The 15,031-nt window shown below is 51.3% G+C and overlaps 7 protein-coding genes across 7 annotated transcripts; 4 read left to right on the top strand and 3 right to left on the bottom strand.

The window, feature by feature from the left end:
• Window positions 1-481: 481 nt before the first annotated feature.
• BO86DRAFT_396888 (uncharacterized protein) lies at window positions 482-1,792 on the bottom strand (the record flags this gene model as incomplete). The annotated part of the gene is made up of 3 exons (XM_025673444.1): window positions 482-912; window positions 1,033-1,484; window positions 1,770-1,792. 3 exons carry the CDS (start codon window positions 1,790-1,792, stop codon window positions 482-484), a joined length of 906 nt encoding a protein of 301 aa, XP_025530530.1.
• Window positions 1,793-2,570: 778 nt separating this feature from the next.
• BO86DRAFT_306603 (uncharacterized protein) lies at window positions 2,571-2,936 on the top strand (the record flags this gene model as incomplete). The annotated part of the gene is made up of 1 exon (XM_025667704.1): window positions 2,571-2,936. A coding segment is annotated over one exon (366 nt), but the record flags the coding sequence as incomplete, so codon positions are not given.
• A 535-nt stretch (window positions 2,937-3,471) lies between these two features.
• Window positions 3,472-4,910, bottom strand: BO86DRAFT_446173 (intradiol ring-cleavage dioxygenase; the record flags this gene model as incomplete). The annotated part of the gene is made up of 2 exons (XM_025676499.1): window positions 4,430-4,910; window positions 3,472-4,367 (listed from the first exon to the last, which is right to left on the bottom strand). The coding sequence occupies exons 1-2, from the start codon at window positions 4,659-4,661 to the stop codon at window positions 3,472-3,474; spliced, it is 1,128 nt and encodes a 375-aa protein (XP_025530528.1). The 5' UTR covers window positions 4,662-4,910.
• A 2,683-nt stretch (window positions 4,911-7,593) lies between these two features.
• BO86DRAFT_356196 (GNAT family N-acetyltransferase) lies at window positions 7,594-8,432 on the top strand (the record flags this gene model as incomplete). The annotated part of the gene is made up of 2 exons (XM_025669657.1): window positions 7,594-8,131; window positions 8,176-8,432. The coding sequence occupies 2 exons, from the start codon at window positions 7,594-7,596 to the stop codon at window positions 8,430-8,432; spliced, it is 795 nt and encodes a 264-aa protein (XP_025530527.1).
• Window positions 8,433-8,852: 420 nt separating this feature from the next.
• On the bottom strand, window positions 8,853-11,239 carry BO86DRAFT_416657 (S53 family peptidase; the record flags this gene model as incomplete). Its single annotated transcript, XM_025674986.1, has 9 exons — window positions 8,853-8,925; window positions 8,984-9,158; window positions 9,227-9,402; window positions 9,466-9,642; window positions 9,693-9,830; window positions 9,879-10,075; window positions 10,127-10,661; window positions 10,712-10,975; window positions 11,031-11,239. 9 exons carry the CDS (start codon window positions 11,237-11,239, stop codon window positions 8,853-8,855), a joined length of 1,944 nt encoding a protein of 647 aa, XP_025530526.1.
• A 1,009-nt stretch (window positions 11,240-12,248) lies between these two features.
• On the top strand, window positions 12,249-13,302 carry BO86DRAFT_376829 (uncharacterized protein; the record flags this gene model as incomplete). The annotated part of the gene is made up of 3 exons (XM_025670555.1): window positions 12,249-12,933; window positions 12,989-13,022; window positions 13,197-13,302. 3 exons carry the CDS (start codon window positions 12,249-12,251, stop codon window positions 13,300-13,302), a joined length of 825 nt encoding a protein of 274 aa, XP_025530525.1.
• Window positions 13,303-14,428: 1,126 nt separating this feature from the next.
• Window positions 14,429-15,002, top strand: BO86DRAFT_228083 (uncharacterized protein). Its single transcript, XM_025666973.1, has one exon. The coding sequence runs from the start codon at window positions 14,637-14,639 to the stop codon at window positions 14,955-14,957; it is 321 nt and encodes a 106-aa protein (XP_025530524.1). The 5' UTR covers window positions 14,429-14,636; the 3' UTR covers window positions 14,958-15,002.
• Window positions 15,003-15,031: the final 29 nt, after the last annotated feature.

The following is a 15,031-nucleotide window of genomic DNA, read 5'->3' as shown; positions in this document are numbered from 1 at the left end:
GACAGTAGTAGATTGATGATCGAGACAAGGAATAGAATGAACAGAAAGGTATTTGACTAAGGCAGCCAGCTGGTAATGTAAGAAGTCAACTTGGAACACGGCGAACGGAACGCTGGGTCCCTTCCCATTTCCCAGCCCTGGACGATCCCGTGTGAGACGCGGCGGTGGCCTCTCCTGCACCACTCGAAATGCCTCCGTCTCCTAACTCCCGCCTGCTTAGCCGCGTCGACCCGATCCAGACCCAGGACTGATATACAGTATGTACGAGGCTTAGAATCTACAGCACAGCCTTGTTCTGGCGACTCATAGATCACGGAGCGATCTCTAGTCACAAAATGTACTTTTGGAGTGGAATTAGTTCTATGGACGATAGACACAATGTTCAGACCATGATAAGAATAGCGTCATCGAAGCAATTCTCCCCAAGACTAGCAAATACAGCTTCTATGTTGGCCTAATTCGCATACAAACGACGGACACATCACACATCCTGCCTGAGCTCTTCTTCCTGCTCGCACGTGAGCATCTGATGGTGAGCCTGCGCCGCGACGCTGCGATACTTCTGCGCAAACCGCTCATCGCCCGCGACAAAGGCAAACTGGCGCTTCCATTCCGCCGAGTGCTCCCGGCTCCAGAGCTTGCGCTGTCTCACGTCCACCTGCTCCACCTTCTGGCATTCCGTGTACGCAGATCGACACTCCTCGGGTCCCAGGATCCACTGCGCCGCCCCGACTAGGTAATTGCCGATTTTGTTCAGTCCGTCGATAGGTCTTTTGGTCAGGTCGGGGTACTCATCGTCCGTGGGGAGGATGAAGCGGAGGGAGCTCAGAAAGGCGCACTTTATCAGCCCTGCGCAGGTCAGGCGCGCCATAGCAGAGTCGTAGTTGCGGCTGCGGTAGGGCGCCCAGATGTCTGTTCAGAGCGGAATAAAAGGGACGGGAGAATTGTTAGCTTTGCATGATGACGGAGGATCAACCACGAAGTACGCAGGAGTAAATAGGAAGGAAAGAGAACGAGTGGAAGTGTACGCACAAACATGTTCGAAATCGAAGGCCTCGGCGCACGCTTTCCAGTTCCCCTCTTGATAAGGATCATCGAAGCCCCACAGAGTTGTCGTGATCCACGGCTTCTCTTCGAGTTGGGCTGGCGACAGGCCTTCTGGGATGACATGACGGGGGAGCGCGTTCAGTGCCTTGGCCAAGGCGATGAGCTGATTTTGCCCCGCATGATAGGGTGGGAAGGCCGAGCACATCTTCGTCAAGGCTTGGAAGAAGGGTCCGATGAACTGTTCGGCGCGCTGGGGCTCAACCCCGTCATCGCGATTCCGGCGCGTGAGGGCGGTGATACGGTGATCCATGTCGAGGGCTAGTTGCTCGGGCGTGATCTGTTGGTTTACAAGAGCCTCGAGCCTGTGCTTGATCCACAGGTCATCCTCATCATCCCACTGGTCGTAGAGCTTGAACTGCAGGGGCTGATGTTCGCCTCTTCGGCATAGTCAGGGTTCTGAACCAGGGTCGACATTACGATTTGTTTTGTATGAGCGTGCGAATCTTGTTGGTGGTTATGAAGACTAGAAAATGATTAGAAGAGGGTGGGAGAGGAGTGAAAGATGATGGAATAAGGATGAAGAAAAAGCGACGGATGATGCAGGAGGAAAAAGGTGAATGAGCCTTTGGCCTCTTAAATCTCACCCTTCATTTGGTTGGCCCCAGGCATCCGTCAGACCCTTCACAGGAACAACCCTAAATGTGCGACTGCCACAATCTCACCTCAGCCCTACCCCGGTGTCCATCTGACACTCGCACCCAAACGGTGCGACCCCTCTTTGTTTACCTAAAAACGCCTCAGGTTATGCTGACCTAGCCTGGCCTCCTTGGCAAAACGCGGCTGTCTTCCTTTCAGCTTTCGATAGGACGGCTACCGGCAGCCTCTGGAAGCGCTGCCCACATCAGACCAGGGATCTTGTCTCAATTCTACCAACTCGCACATTGTTATGTCACGAATTGGCTGCAAATGGCCCCAAGGGAGGGGGCCAAAGTCAGATCTCGCCGGGGCGCACCATGACAGAACATTGCTCGTTGTTAAGTCGGATTTCAGAGAAAGATAGTACCTCCCTGGCTTATAGATAGCGAGCTTCATTTTTAACTGATCATCCAGTTCACATCGATTTAGCCTGATGTTGAAGTCGTAAACCGGTCTTCCTGGCTCATTCTTTCGCTACTTCTCATTATTCGGTTTTCGGTCCCTCGTTTCTTATACTCTTTTCAGTCTATACTCTTTTCGTTTCCAAGGCCCAGTGAGGCAAGGTGAAGTTCGCGACCATGCGGATCGGCAGTGTCTTCGTTCCAATCGCTCTCGTGATCAGCCCTATCACTGCAGCACCAGTTACTGCCAAAGATGTAAGTCCTTTTATTCGAACGCGCAGGCCATCCCCCAGCCGCTGCTCAAGTCCTGCTTCATTCAGGATTTCGCCCATCAACACGCAGTCCCCATAAATGATTAACCAAATCTAGGCCACCGTCATCTGCACGGTCAAGGACGTCACCGGCGATAGAAGGCCCAGGAACGTCAGCTGGAAGGTCAGCGTGGCGACCGCCAAAGTCGAGATGGAAAAGGCTGGCATCTCTCACCAGGGGAAGACAGGCTATCCGCACCCCTATCACAACCATCAAAAGCTCAACTGGAGCGTGGCCACTTGCAAGAAGGCAAACATTGACCTGCTCGAGTATCCGGTCTTCTGGGAGCGTCATGCATCCATTTACAACACAAAGAAGACGAATCAGCAGGCCCATTCACCGATCCGCGTTGTGTACGCCAACGACGGCGGCGTGATGGTGTACTGCGGTGTGATGACCCATGTGGAGGCGGAGCAGCTCGAAGATATGGGCGGGCAGGGGTCGTGGACCGGCAAAGAAGGGTTCAGGATTTGTACTTGAATTGAGAGTGTGAAGTAAAAAGGTTGTGCGAGAGGATCGTGGCGTTGAAGGGTTTACTCCATCTATGCCGAGGCAATCGACCGCAAGATCCGCGCTGCAAAGAGCGCAAACTTGAAACCAACTTAAGGCAGCAGGGATGAATTCTGGCTCGAAGGAATGGAGGGATATGATACGCTGAACGGCCAAGTCAGGGCTTTTTGGTTAGCACAGTCACTACTCTATTCCATGATTACTTTCGAGCTTGTGCGGATAGTTCACTGGTGATAATTGTGCCAGACTTGCTGATAATCGAGACGAGTATTCATGACATACATGACTTGTTTGTGTGTTTGTGTCAAGAAATAAAGAACGTTTGAAAGCAGAATCATTCAACTGGATGACAGGTGTAGAGTAGAAAATTCAAGCAAACCAGGCATTAACAACAAGCGAGTGACATGACATCCTGCCGATACAACGTTGATCCGGTGTCTGTCAGAGTGCAGCCACACTCCGATCTCTCTTCTCCTCTCATATACCCTCGAAGCATCCTGACGCTTTAGTGAGGGCCACTGGCACCGTTTCCGCCATTACCGCCACTACCTCCGCTGCCAGTGCTTCCGCCGCTACCGCTGCTACCACCCCCGCTGTTGGAGCTGGAAACACCACCAGAAGAAGTCAAAGTGGCCGCATAGCTCGCGCTGTAACTGGCAGAAGTGTCGATTCCAATAGTGATCCAGGAAAAGAGTCCGTCCTCCACAGTGTCCCCAAGGAGAACGTACTCGAGCACGGGATCCGAGTCGCTGTTCTCAGTCTCGGCGGCCAGAACCCGGTCATTGGCGTTGAGGGTGATAGCCACGGTGTTCTCACTGTACGGAGACAGCGCCTCCACCTGGGTAATGAGGTCCTGGTCATAGAACAGCTGGCCAATATGGGCGATATTGCCGCCAGTCAGGGTCCCGTTGGACAGCACGGTGGCGCCAATGTGGGCAATGACATGCACGTGAGTGGCGCGGCCGTTGTAGTGGCCGGGGAAAATAGTGGTGAACTGCGCCACTCCGTCCGCGTCGGTGGGCTGCAGGCCACGCAGTGCGGTGTTGTCGAGATTACTAACGTCATTGCCGTTGCCGTTGCTGCTGTCCTGAACTCCGGAGTAGACACCGGTGGAGTTGCAGTTCCACACGTCGAAGTACAGATTCTCGATCGGCTCGCAGGTGTCGATGTCGATGAATTGCGCGTCCATCACAACGGACACCCCGGGCTCGTCGTCGGTCACGTCGGAGCGGATGTACTCGCCCTTGACCCAGAAGGGGCCAACCTCGCCTTCGGGAGAGAGGATGCAGGACACGTCGTCTGAGAAGAAGACGTCCTCGGACGAGTCGGCGGTCACACCGGTAAGGCTGGACAGGTGAGAGGTGTTGATTACAGTTGTGAGGTCCCTGGCTTTGAGAAAGCCTACTCTAAGGATCAGAACTATTCGTCGAGAAAGGCAGGATTCTTGCTGGCGCAGTACTCACCTTCATCCGCACTTCGCTTGGCTTTCTTGCTTGCAATGTCCCGGCGACGAGCAGCCGCGCGGGCCTGCAGCGCACGAAACTCGGCCTTTTCCGCGCACTTGGACAGGCTGTTGCGAGAGTGACGGAGGAAGCTTCTTTTCAGTGCCACATTTGAGCCTATGTCCTCATGGCCGGGATGGGCCACCGCGACAGCGGTCATCCCGAGGACAACGAGCTTTGAAAAAGAGACCATGATTGATGCGAAGACACAGAAAATGATAAGAATCAAGCTTTAACTATGAAGAAGCTGTTGCGTTTGCTGCTGGAGATGAATCTTCTCAAGATCCAGCGAGATATCGCGCCCTTTTATACTCCGTCTTCTCGTACTTCCCCTCCCTTCACGGGAGGTCCAGTATCACTGTGCATCGTCGGCATCACACATCTCCATTGTGTCGTTCCACCTACCATGAGCAAAGAGGAGTATCAATGCCGCTTTTCCGTACCAGTTGTAGGCGAAGGACATGAAAACACAAACGTCGTCGTCAGCGCCTTGGCTAAAAGTAGGTAGGGCAGGGTCCAACTCCGGCGGGGTCCGTGGACGCGCGTCCTTTCCTACCACTCACAGTCAACCCATTTCCAAGTCGCCAAGCACTCCAATATCGCTTTACTTTATTTAAATCAACCATAAACCCTTCATCCCTCTTGGCGTCGCCAAGAAAACACTATACCCCGGGCCAGGGCGATTAAAGTTGCCCTTCTTGGTGCGGAATCGGGCCGTACCAGTGCCTGTCTTCTTTGTTCAGCGCCTTGCCAAGACCAGGTTCTCAGGCGCATGAGTCCGATGCATGACTTCTGTTGATGAACCGATTATCCGACAAAGGGTTCAAGCTTGCATAATTGGGCAAGTTAATCCCGTTATGCAGACTGCAGGTTGCATGGGACTCTTCTGTCCCGTGCGCACGGGTAGGAAGCAGAGCCAAGTGATGGGAACGGACTTCAATTATCTTCCGTTCATGATAATTCTTCAATGTACGCTATCTCATGTATTATACCACTAGTCTGAGTGAAAGGCAGGTCTGGGCTGGGGTCTTTGTGTATCCTAAGTGATACTGAACACATTGCTGAGCATACGTGGATCATGATACCGGCAATTGGGCTCATAGCCTGGAGCCGGTCCTGATGTGCCAAGTGTGTCCATCGCATTAAACAAACACTTCTTCAGAGATCCAATATTCAATAATTCGTGTGCTAGCCTAGGTCGGGAATCCCGAGTCCCACATTCGTCGCACGGCTGAATTATTCTATTGCCATTCACAAGAGAAACCAAGGCGATACCGCGAATTCAGGTCAACCATATGCATGGGTACGTCCACATCTGTATGGAAACAGTAATTAGTTTGGAAAGTCAAATCTGTACGTTTGCCTGCCCGAAAGATGTGACATAACCAGCACCATGTATTTACTTGTGGAGGATAGTTTCACTTTACTTCTGATTTCAGGTCATCTTTTTGGTGAATTAAGACCTCGACAGTTCTCTCTCAGGTCATATTTTGGCCAAATCATGAAATCTCCTCGAGCCCCGGATTGAGAGTCCATGCCCCGGGATTCCGCGATCAGGGATACGGAGTAGCACGCAGAGCTAAGCGCTGGGCTTTCCGGATCACAACATTGCGTCCGGTGTACCACACATATACCGTAACATGCAAAGCCCCTGGCATGCATCCACCGAGAATCCAGCTTCCAAACGGCACAATACCCCCGTTTTCCTTCCTCAATATAGACAGGCTCGCCGGGCTCTACGCTCCAGCCGCTCAAAAGAGCTACTCTTGTGCTTGTAAACACTTGTTTCGGAGTCTCAGAGCGCATTTTCTCCCGACACATGAGCGTATCTTGCATTCTGCTTCTAGCCCGATACTCTCCTTCAAATGATCTTTGCGTCCATGTGGATAGACATGCCTCTCCCCAACGACGATAGTTGTCCGTATTGGCGTATGTATCGGGTTGTGCTGAAGGATGCCGTAAAGAAACTCACATGGTGTCTTATTGACCTTTCACCTGTCCGCCGGTTGTTGGTTGCTAGGGCTAGGAGTATTACCTTGAGGCTGGGGGGCGGCGAGCCAGAAACCCCTTCATTTTCTGAGTGTAACACTGCTACCCCGTTGCAATGATATCAGGCTGAATGGAAGCACCACTAGGCGTGCTACCATTAAGCGATAAGGGATTCAGAATCGAGCTGAATGGCTGGTTGCGGTAGCTTGCGCAAGAACCCCTGTTCCTTGGGTAAATGCTTAGTGGAGGAGAAATGTGGATGAGAAAGTGATGCAAAGCGAGCTTGACATCTTTCTTGAGACTCATGCAGGTCTAGAGCCACAACAGGTAAAATCATCTTGCTGGAGGACTCTGTTCTTAGTCTACGAAAGACTATTGCGGCCACTCGGCGAATGAAAGGTCTGCCGGCAGAACAATAGATAGGAGAATCGAATATAGATGTTAAGTCCAAGTACCTTAATAGACAGTAAAATGAAAGATATTGCCCAATAATGGGCCCTCTCGAAAATACATTCGATCTATTAGAGTTCTAATTACCCTCATATAGGAGAGGGCTGTGGTTTACAGTATAATACCCAGGGGTGGGGAGAGGCAAGTAACAGATCAGAGAACTTTAGGCACAGTACTCTGGTTTCATAGAAAAGGCAATATTTAAGTTAGGCGGTTCTCACTGTGGTAAGGGTATTTAATAAGAGAAATCCTATTTACTGGGTAGCTACAATACTCTTCCGTAATTTTTGTTTTAGTGCTGGTTCTGGCGGAAGTATATAGTGTCCACGAGACTCTTAATTGCGCAGGGGCGTGTTGTTAGACTATTGTGTCTTCTATATACAATGTCCTTTTCCATATTTACATTCCTGAAGCTCTGACTATATTTATAGTTTTCACCCCCATAATATGAAATTTTGGCTATGTTCCCCATGTCTGAGCCCTATACGCAGCCTTCTTCATTCAAGGATACGGAACAGAATCGTGGGGGCGGCCTCGGGATCGGCTTCGGAATGACTCATGGAGGCTCAAGTGAGCTTAGCATCGCTTATTATGAAGGAACAGGATATATAAATAAGTCACTAGTCAGCCCATAATCCTACCAGAGGAATGATTCCAGATAGAAACTTCATTTTTCGTTGCCCGTCATGCCCATCCACTACAACCCCGAAACACAAGAGCCGTACCTGCGCCTCCCGGCGCCCCTCAGCCACATCATCCTCACCCCGCACCGACTGCACCAACTTGAAGAGACCATCGCCGCCAAGGTCTCGCTTTTAAACGACCCGCGCATCTACCTCAACCTGACGGGTCCGCCGTACCCCTATCTCCGCGAGCATGAGGAAGAATGGGTGAAATCCAAATGTGCGGCCGCTGAGCCCGTCCTCCAGGCTTTGCGCACCGAATTCAAAACCTCGGTTCAGCAGCAACAGTACTTTGACCTGTGTCCCTTCACGGTCATTCGGGAAGTCATAGAAGAGGACCCTGAGACGGGCCACCCCAAGAAGGATGTCCTGATCGGGGATATTGGGGTTGCGCGGTACATGTTCTATGAGTATCGTCATGACAGCGCAGAGCGAGCGGAGGCGCAGCGTCGGAATAATGAGCTACTACCCGGGAACGAGGGGATTGCGTGGGGTATTGGCTGTAAGTACACCCGCTCATCACCATGCAATTGGTCTTTTTGTTTCCAGGCGGCTCTGATCTCCGACTGATACTTTCAATTTAAGACTTCCTGGCCCCATCCCATCACGGCAAAGGAATCATGACGTCGGCCCTGCGGACGCTGGTCCAGGACTGGGGAGTCCCGCGGATGAATATCAAGCGCCTCATGGCTTCGGCCTTTGTCGAGAACGTTGGGAGCGTCCGCGTCTTCGAGAAGAATGATTTCGAGGTCCTCTGCACATTGGAGGATTGGGAGCCTTACCCGGAGAATAGGGGTGGTGGGTGGAAGTCCCTCACCGTTGTCAAGTGGCGGGGTCTCTGATCCTCATTGCATTGCTTATTTGTTCTGGGTGTAAATTTCTTTGAAGCGTAACTCTCAACTGCTAATTCGCAATGAGCAGACTTGACGTTTTTTCTCAACAGTTTATGTGGTTTTTTTGGTGGGGTTCAAGTCAGGTTGTGACCCATGACTATGCGTACGATCGAATGGAGGCGGTGGACAAAGTCAACTGCAACGGTGGATAATCCCCGTACCGTATAAACCGTTCGTAATTGATTTTCTTTCGAATAAGTTGAAGCTGAAGTGAGAAGCTGTGGTATCGCTTATAATCTTGCTCTACCTCGGCCCGACTGTAAATTTGACCTCGATCTCCGCAAGAAATACCCTCATTGGTACGCCCAATTGTTCCGACTTCTCCACCCTAGCAATTCTCTTTTCTCCTCGGTATACATATCACGACGCCTACGGCAGACTCAAAAACACCTCCAGCAGCTTAGGAAAGTTCGGTGTTCCGAGTCCCGTCACGGGATCCCATCTACACGTCTAGCATTAGCATCACCTTGCAAATTAAGCGAAACACGATGGATACATACCCAGGAGCAGTCGAGAACCCATCCGTCCCGCAGCCGGGATTTGTCCCATTGGTGATATCGTTCAGCGCATCCGCATTGCGATAGAGGACCGGGTTCAGGAACCCCACAGGGCCCTTGCCGGCGGCGATCCGCTTTTCGATGATCCGGTTGATCACCGAAGAGAAGATGGGGGTACCTAAGGATCCGTCAGTTTCAACGTCTTCTAACGAAGGTTCCGAACGGACGTGGGGTATCAAAACATACTAGCGCTGGTACCGCCCTCAAGGATGTACTCGCCGGCATTGAACATGGCGATGTTGTCGCCGTTGGCGGCGACGTCGGGGTATCCGCGGCCCAGCCGGTTGTAGAGCCCGCCGTTTTTGCCAATTTTGGCTGCACCTTTGTAGTATGGATATGGTGGGTTGTGCTTATTGAAGTACCTGTGCGGTTAGATGTTAGCCTCTGTGAATTCGGGTTAGAGGCAGTTGGAAGGGGAGACTGACTCGGCAACAGCTGCGGCTTGATAGCTTGGGATAGGGTAGATGTTGCTGAACCCTCCCCCGGAGGCATAGGCGATGGAGTATGGGTCGCCAATCGGGTCGTAGGCGGCGCTCTCGCCGTCCGCGACGGTGTACCCTGGGTACAGTTTTGTCGCACCGACGTTGGTAACCCAGGGGCAGCTGCGTTGCTTAGCAGAAAGATATTTTAGTGGAGGGTCAACGAGGCCTACCTGTTGGGGAACGCAGGACTAAAGATGGTTCCATTTCCAAGACACCCGTCGTCGGTATAGTCGCCCGGCGGGCCTGCGACGCCGTCGTCGCCAGAGGCGATCAGGATAGAGGTACCCTGAAGACCGAGTTTGAGGAATCTGGGACATTAGATTAGTGGCTTTCTTTCCGGTGAGAATGGTTCATACTCGTTGCACTGGCGCTTCTGATAATACTCTGGAAGATCGTCTTCCTGCAGACCGTAGGAGATGGAAATAACGTTGGTCGGCTTGTAGGTGCCGCACATCAGCTGTCCGGTGTACCCTCCTTGGTTGGTGTCGGGGTAGACGGGGTCAAGGCCCGATGCATCGCCGCACTCGCCGTCCGCGCAGTAGGTGCAGTATGACTGAGAGACCCTAGTTAGCGCGTTATGCTTTGAGGAGGCTGGGGCACTTACCCCATCGAGGGCATCGAGAAAGGTGTTGAAGAACCCAGAGGTGTAGATCTCCTCGCTGGCGTAGTTGTAGTCATCATTCTGGAACAACGTGATTGCCTGGGGATAGACAATGGGGTATGCCAACTGAAAGTCCAGGTCCGACTCCGCTCCAGCCTCATCAACCGGAACAGGGGCCTCGGCTCCGTCAATAAAGGCAGGCTTGGGATGCGTGCCACTGGGTATCCATCGTGTGAAGTTCTTGAAGAATAAATCTAAATCTTCTTGGGAGTAGTAGTCGCCCTCCTCGAAGATCCCGAGTGAGTTATTGGGGCTCACGTCTTTGCTTGCGACAGGAATCTTGTACAAGGCAGCCACGCAAGCAGGGGTAATGGCTTCATCACAGGTGGCAAGAGAGGAAGGGTTCGGGGTAGTCTTCTTGGAAGGCTGGTACCGGAGAGGCTTTCTGCCGGCTTGTCGCTTTCTCGAAGTCAGTGGCAGGACTACACCGGGCTTGATGTAGTCGACGTGTTGCGTGACAGACTGGGGCAGACGATATCTAATTTTGTCAATAAAGATTCCACGTGTGGCAGAGCTTAAGAGGCTTACTGATCGGTAGCAATGGTGGTCAAACCAGTGACCGCGTTCTCGTAGTGATAGTACTGCGTGTGGAGGAGAGTCTCTGCCTCTGCAGTTGTTGCGTTGAAGACAATCCAGGCCTTATTCTTCGTCTGGGAGAGTCGAGACGCATCAACTCCACCCTCGATGAGCCATTGCTTCACAGCAGTAACGGTTTCATTCGAGGGAGCAAAGGTCTCGGCGACTTTCTCTGGCGTCCAGAACTTTCCGTAGTTAGGCGAGACTGAATCCGATCTGTTTGATCTATATCAGCTGAGATCGACATACGACTAGGGAACAGACCACTTACACATCCATCAAGTATTCATACCCGCGGTCGAGGTTGTTTTGAGTCAACCCGATTCGCACAATCACGTTCTCGGTCCCGTTCACACGAGCAGCCTTCTGCCACAAGGTAGAGGCTCCACTGCGCTTTTCATGAACAACATGGTCGGACGCAGGGAGGGCCCCTGACAATGTCGCCAAGGACAATACGACGAAGGGGGACAGAAACTTCATTTCGACTCGCAGCCTGATCGCGGAGCCGAAACGATGGCAGCCGACGGGAACGTTTATAATCTCGTCATCTGGGCTCAGTGGGTCGGTCAATCTCCGTTTCCTCCGACGGAGGTGACATCGGTCTTGCAGAAGAGTTCATCTAGCGCCTTGAGTGAATATAGCTCAATGTGCCGTTTTAGTCACTTGGTCAGGATATGATAAGGATCTTGCCGTGCTGATTCGCTTATCAGGGACATGGCCCGCTTTGAGTGCTGAGACCATCTCCACCTCACCTGCATTAGTGGCTCATCACGCAAGCTTGACTGCGGCATATAATTCGAAAATGCTTAGCATAGGCTCAGCAAGCAGTGCTGTTGTTATGGAGTGTTGCCAAGATGGATGATTCATTGGAGACCGTTGCAAGAGATGAGGGGGCGTGAAAAACTTGACCTACAACTTTGATATGATTTACTTGGTCCCTCTCACCACCGAATGTCATTCTGAGATCCTGGAAGTATACCTCACTAATGGCTGAGTAAGTGTGACTAAGTTTATCGCGGGTCATGGAAAGCCTGTCTTACTAGACCTGAATCGTCCGCACCGACGATAAAGTAGGGTTTCCCGTCCACTCAGCGACAAAGTGGGCCATACACAGCTTCGCTTCAGATAACCACTGAGGGTATCCAAAATCCTTGAGTAGATCTCCTGAAAGCGAATCATTATTATGTTCAATCGGAACTTCTATCACACAATGAATACAGTTTCGTACCATACAGCTTACCCCGACCAGACAATGAATGAAAGCCACGAGTAAATGTACAATGAAGAACGAATACTTTGTCCTAAGGTCAACGAGACAATAATCTCTTATGTTCATACTCTGCATTGTGGCCCTTTGAGATGTATATAAGTGACTGAAGACCTCAGGCTGTGACGATCTAGCCAACAGTCGCAACTTGGACACTGCGCGTAATCCATCAACTCGACTTCCACAAAGATTCCCACCTGAGGTCTTTCTGCACCAAACACAATGGCAGAAAGACCAGAAGAGCAAATTCATTCAGAAATGATGTCAGCTGAGGAGGGGATGCTGCAGGAGGTCCTGGTCGAGTCCGTGCCTTCAGACTTGGATGGATATAGCGACCTCAAATGCGAGATCTGTCACCACCACCAGCATCCGGTTCAGGGCACTTTACTCTGGCGGTGCTCAAGATGTAACGGGATGCACCATGATGAGTGCGTCGTCTCCCTGCCAGAATTCCACGACAATGGCGCAGCCACCAGGTTCGGTTGTACAAGATGTGGAGCGCCCTGGTTTCTGCGCAGCGAGCTCTGTTGCGCTGGGGATGGAGACAGCGAAGAGGACGGGCCCGAGGGGGACGAGGGATATGACGGTCTCGATTGGCAGAAGCAGCATAAGCCACTTGTCACCCCAGAGGTGCAGCAAGGCCGACTTTGTCTTGGGGTTGCTACGCGCTATCGACTGGATATATCTGAGAAACACTTCATCTGTGAACTATTTGGTCCAGGAGATGCTCCATGTGAGCAAAGATTTAGCTGCAAAGTTGATATAGAATGCCACCAGAAGATCCACCACAGTGGCGGGCCGACCTACCCGTGTCCACACTGCCCTTTGTGGTACCGTAGTGACAGTGGTATCCGCTCTCATCTCAAAGCTAGGCATGGCACAGACCCTGCCAAATGTGGGTTCTGTCGTATGTGGTTTCCCAATAGAGCCGCTCTAAACATTCACTACTCTGACCAGCACAGGCTTCACAGCTGTCTTCAGTGTGGTCAACGATTTGTTAGTTTGGATGCTCTTCAATTCCATACCGCCACTTATCATTCGCGACACGCAATAGCGGGATAACCTTACTGCTCGTGTCAAGCAAAACTTCAAACAGACACATCGAGTCGGCAGGAGCCGAATTAGTCAATTTTCATATAACCAGGAACTTTTACAACCATTACATGATAGTCAGGTGGCTATACAACAGCTAAGAAGGCTCACTGTACAGGACATTTCCTACGTCTTCTCCTCTGATGCTTTACATCAGCCCATTCCACCCAAGACTGCCACCTGAAGTGGATATCGAACTCTATGAGGCGAACTTCCATGAACATAGTGATCAGCCACCTGCTCACGTGACCCCCTTACGTGCCACCTTCCGATAGTAAGCAAGGCTATTTCTTCAGCAAGCTCTAGGTTCAGAGCGGAAAATGCTCCAACGTTTCCGTTCTTCATCCTTGGTCGAGCTCACTAACAACACATCGCTTTGTATGGCAGAATGCATGTCTGGTCAATTTCGCCCAGAGATTGATAAAGCCATGGAATTTTGAATTGCAACAATCTCAAGTGGAGCGCGTATTTGGTGTGTAGCTTGTTACCTAGGGCAATTAGTAATGGGGCAGCACTCTAGCCAAGGAGTCAAGCCCAGGTGCCGAGAGTAGTTGAAGATAGATTTTGAGCTGCCAGATGTAGTTGACGCAAAATTCGCGACGACAGGGAAAGAAGCTTGAGAATTATTGACAGACGTGGGCGCAACCTGTACTAGCCATGTAGGGCTTTCACAATTTATGATAGGGGCCATCTGCGATCTTCTTTGCGACTTATGTTGCAACCCATCAGGACAGACGGATGTGATTTCCTTATTATACTGAGGTAATAATCAGTACCCCTGAAAAATTCTCAAACTAATGTACATGGAAATGGGAAATGAAAAAGGAAGGGAAGCAAGCAAGCAACAGGGTGGCAACTAGCTACACCGCTTTGGTCATCTCGCAGCATATCTCTGACTGGCTCTGAGCATGTCTGTATTCATGCTTTCTTCTGGTGCGCCTTGAAATGCCTAATGTAGAGTAACAGCATATATCACTGACTCAGAAGACCTTGGTTGACTTGAAGTTACCCGGGGTAGTGACCTTCGAGATGGATCGAAGTTTGATCCACGCCCGAGTGAAAAGGTAATATTTAGCCGTAGTACGTTGTTATTGTGCAACTTGGTAGACGGACAAAAGAGTCGAATCAGGAGAAGATGCCTCTGTTCTAGCGCTGAGTCCTGTAATTTTGGCGCGGGGTCACGTCAGCATGTGCATCTCAGGCTAGTCAGCTGTACTGTCATAATGAGTGAAACATAGCTGAATTTGCTAGCTGAATTCGCTAGTCAAATCCGAAGACAACATCGCGAGCAGACAACTATAGTGGCCAATCGGACTTTCAGCTTTTATCTGCATCCCTGCATAAGGCTCATTGCTAAATACTATTTAGGATTAACCGTCAGGGACCGATACTAGCCTGTATGCACCTGCCCACAATGCGTTGGTATTACGCCAGGTTCATAAAGGCCTCGAACCCCTTCAGCTATTTCCCCTCCGGGCCATCCCATATTTGGCATTCATGTTCTAAGTTACCAGTACTATGTCTCCAACGAGTGACCCACATCTCCATGAGACGACGCCCCTGCTTCAAGATACGCCCGAGGACCCAATTCAAGCCCAAGACACCGCCCTGACCGCGCTCGTCGAGCCTCGATCGCCGAGCACCGTCTACACCCTTATCGGCGTGGTGAGTTCAGTCGGCATGTTGATCGCAGGCCCTCTTCTAGCAGGCATGTTTCATCTGGGAATGGTGCTAGGCGACGTCTGGGTAGGCTTGCTCTTCTTGGTTGCTGCCGGGTTCTATGCGTTGGCGCTCGCCGGGATATCTGCTGTGAGGGTTGGGGCTGTGGGTAGGCAATGATGTGTGCGATTAAGAGTGTCGTTGTGGACTTGCTTCGGTAGAGTTCGCTGTGTATAGTACATTGCCCATTATCT

This window comes from Aspergillus japonicus (assembly GCF_003184785.1).
Source record: "Aspergillus japonicus CBS 114.51 unplaced genomic scaffold BO86scaffold_8, whole genome shotgun sequence".
NCBI classification, from domain to species: domain Eukaryota; kingdom Fungi; phylum Ascomycota; class Eurotiomycetes; order Eurotiales; family Aspergillaceae; genus Aspergillus; species Aspergillus japonicus.
This window is presented reverse-complemented; position numbering and strand designations above follow the sequence as displayed.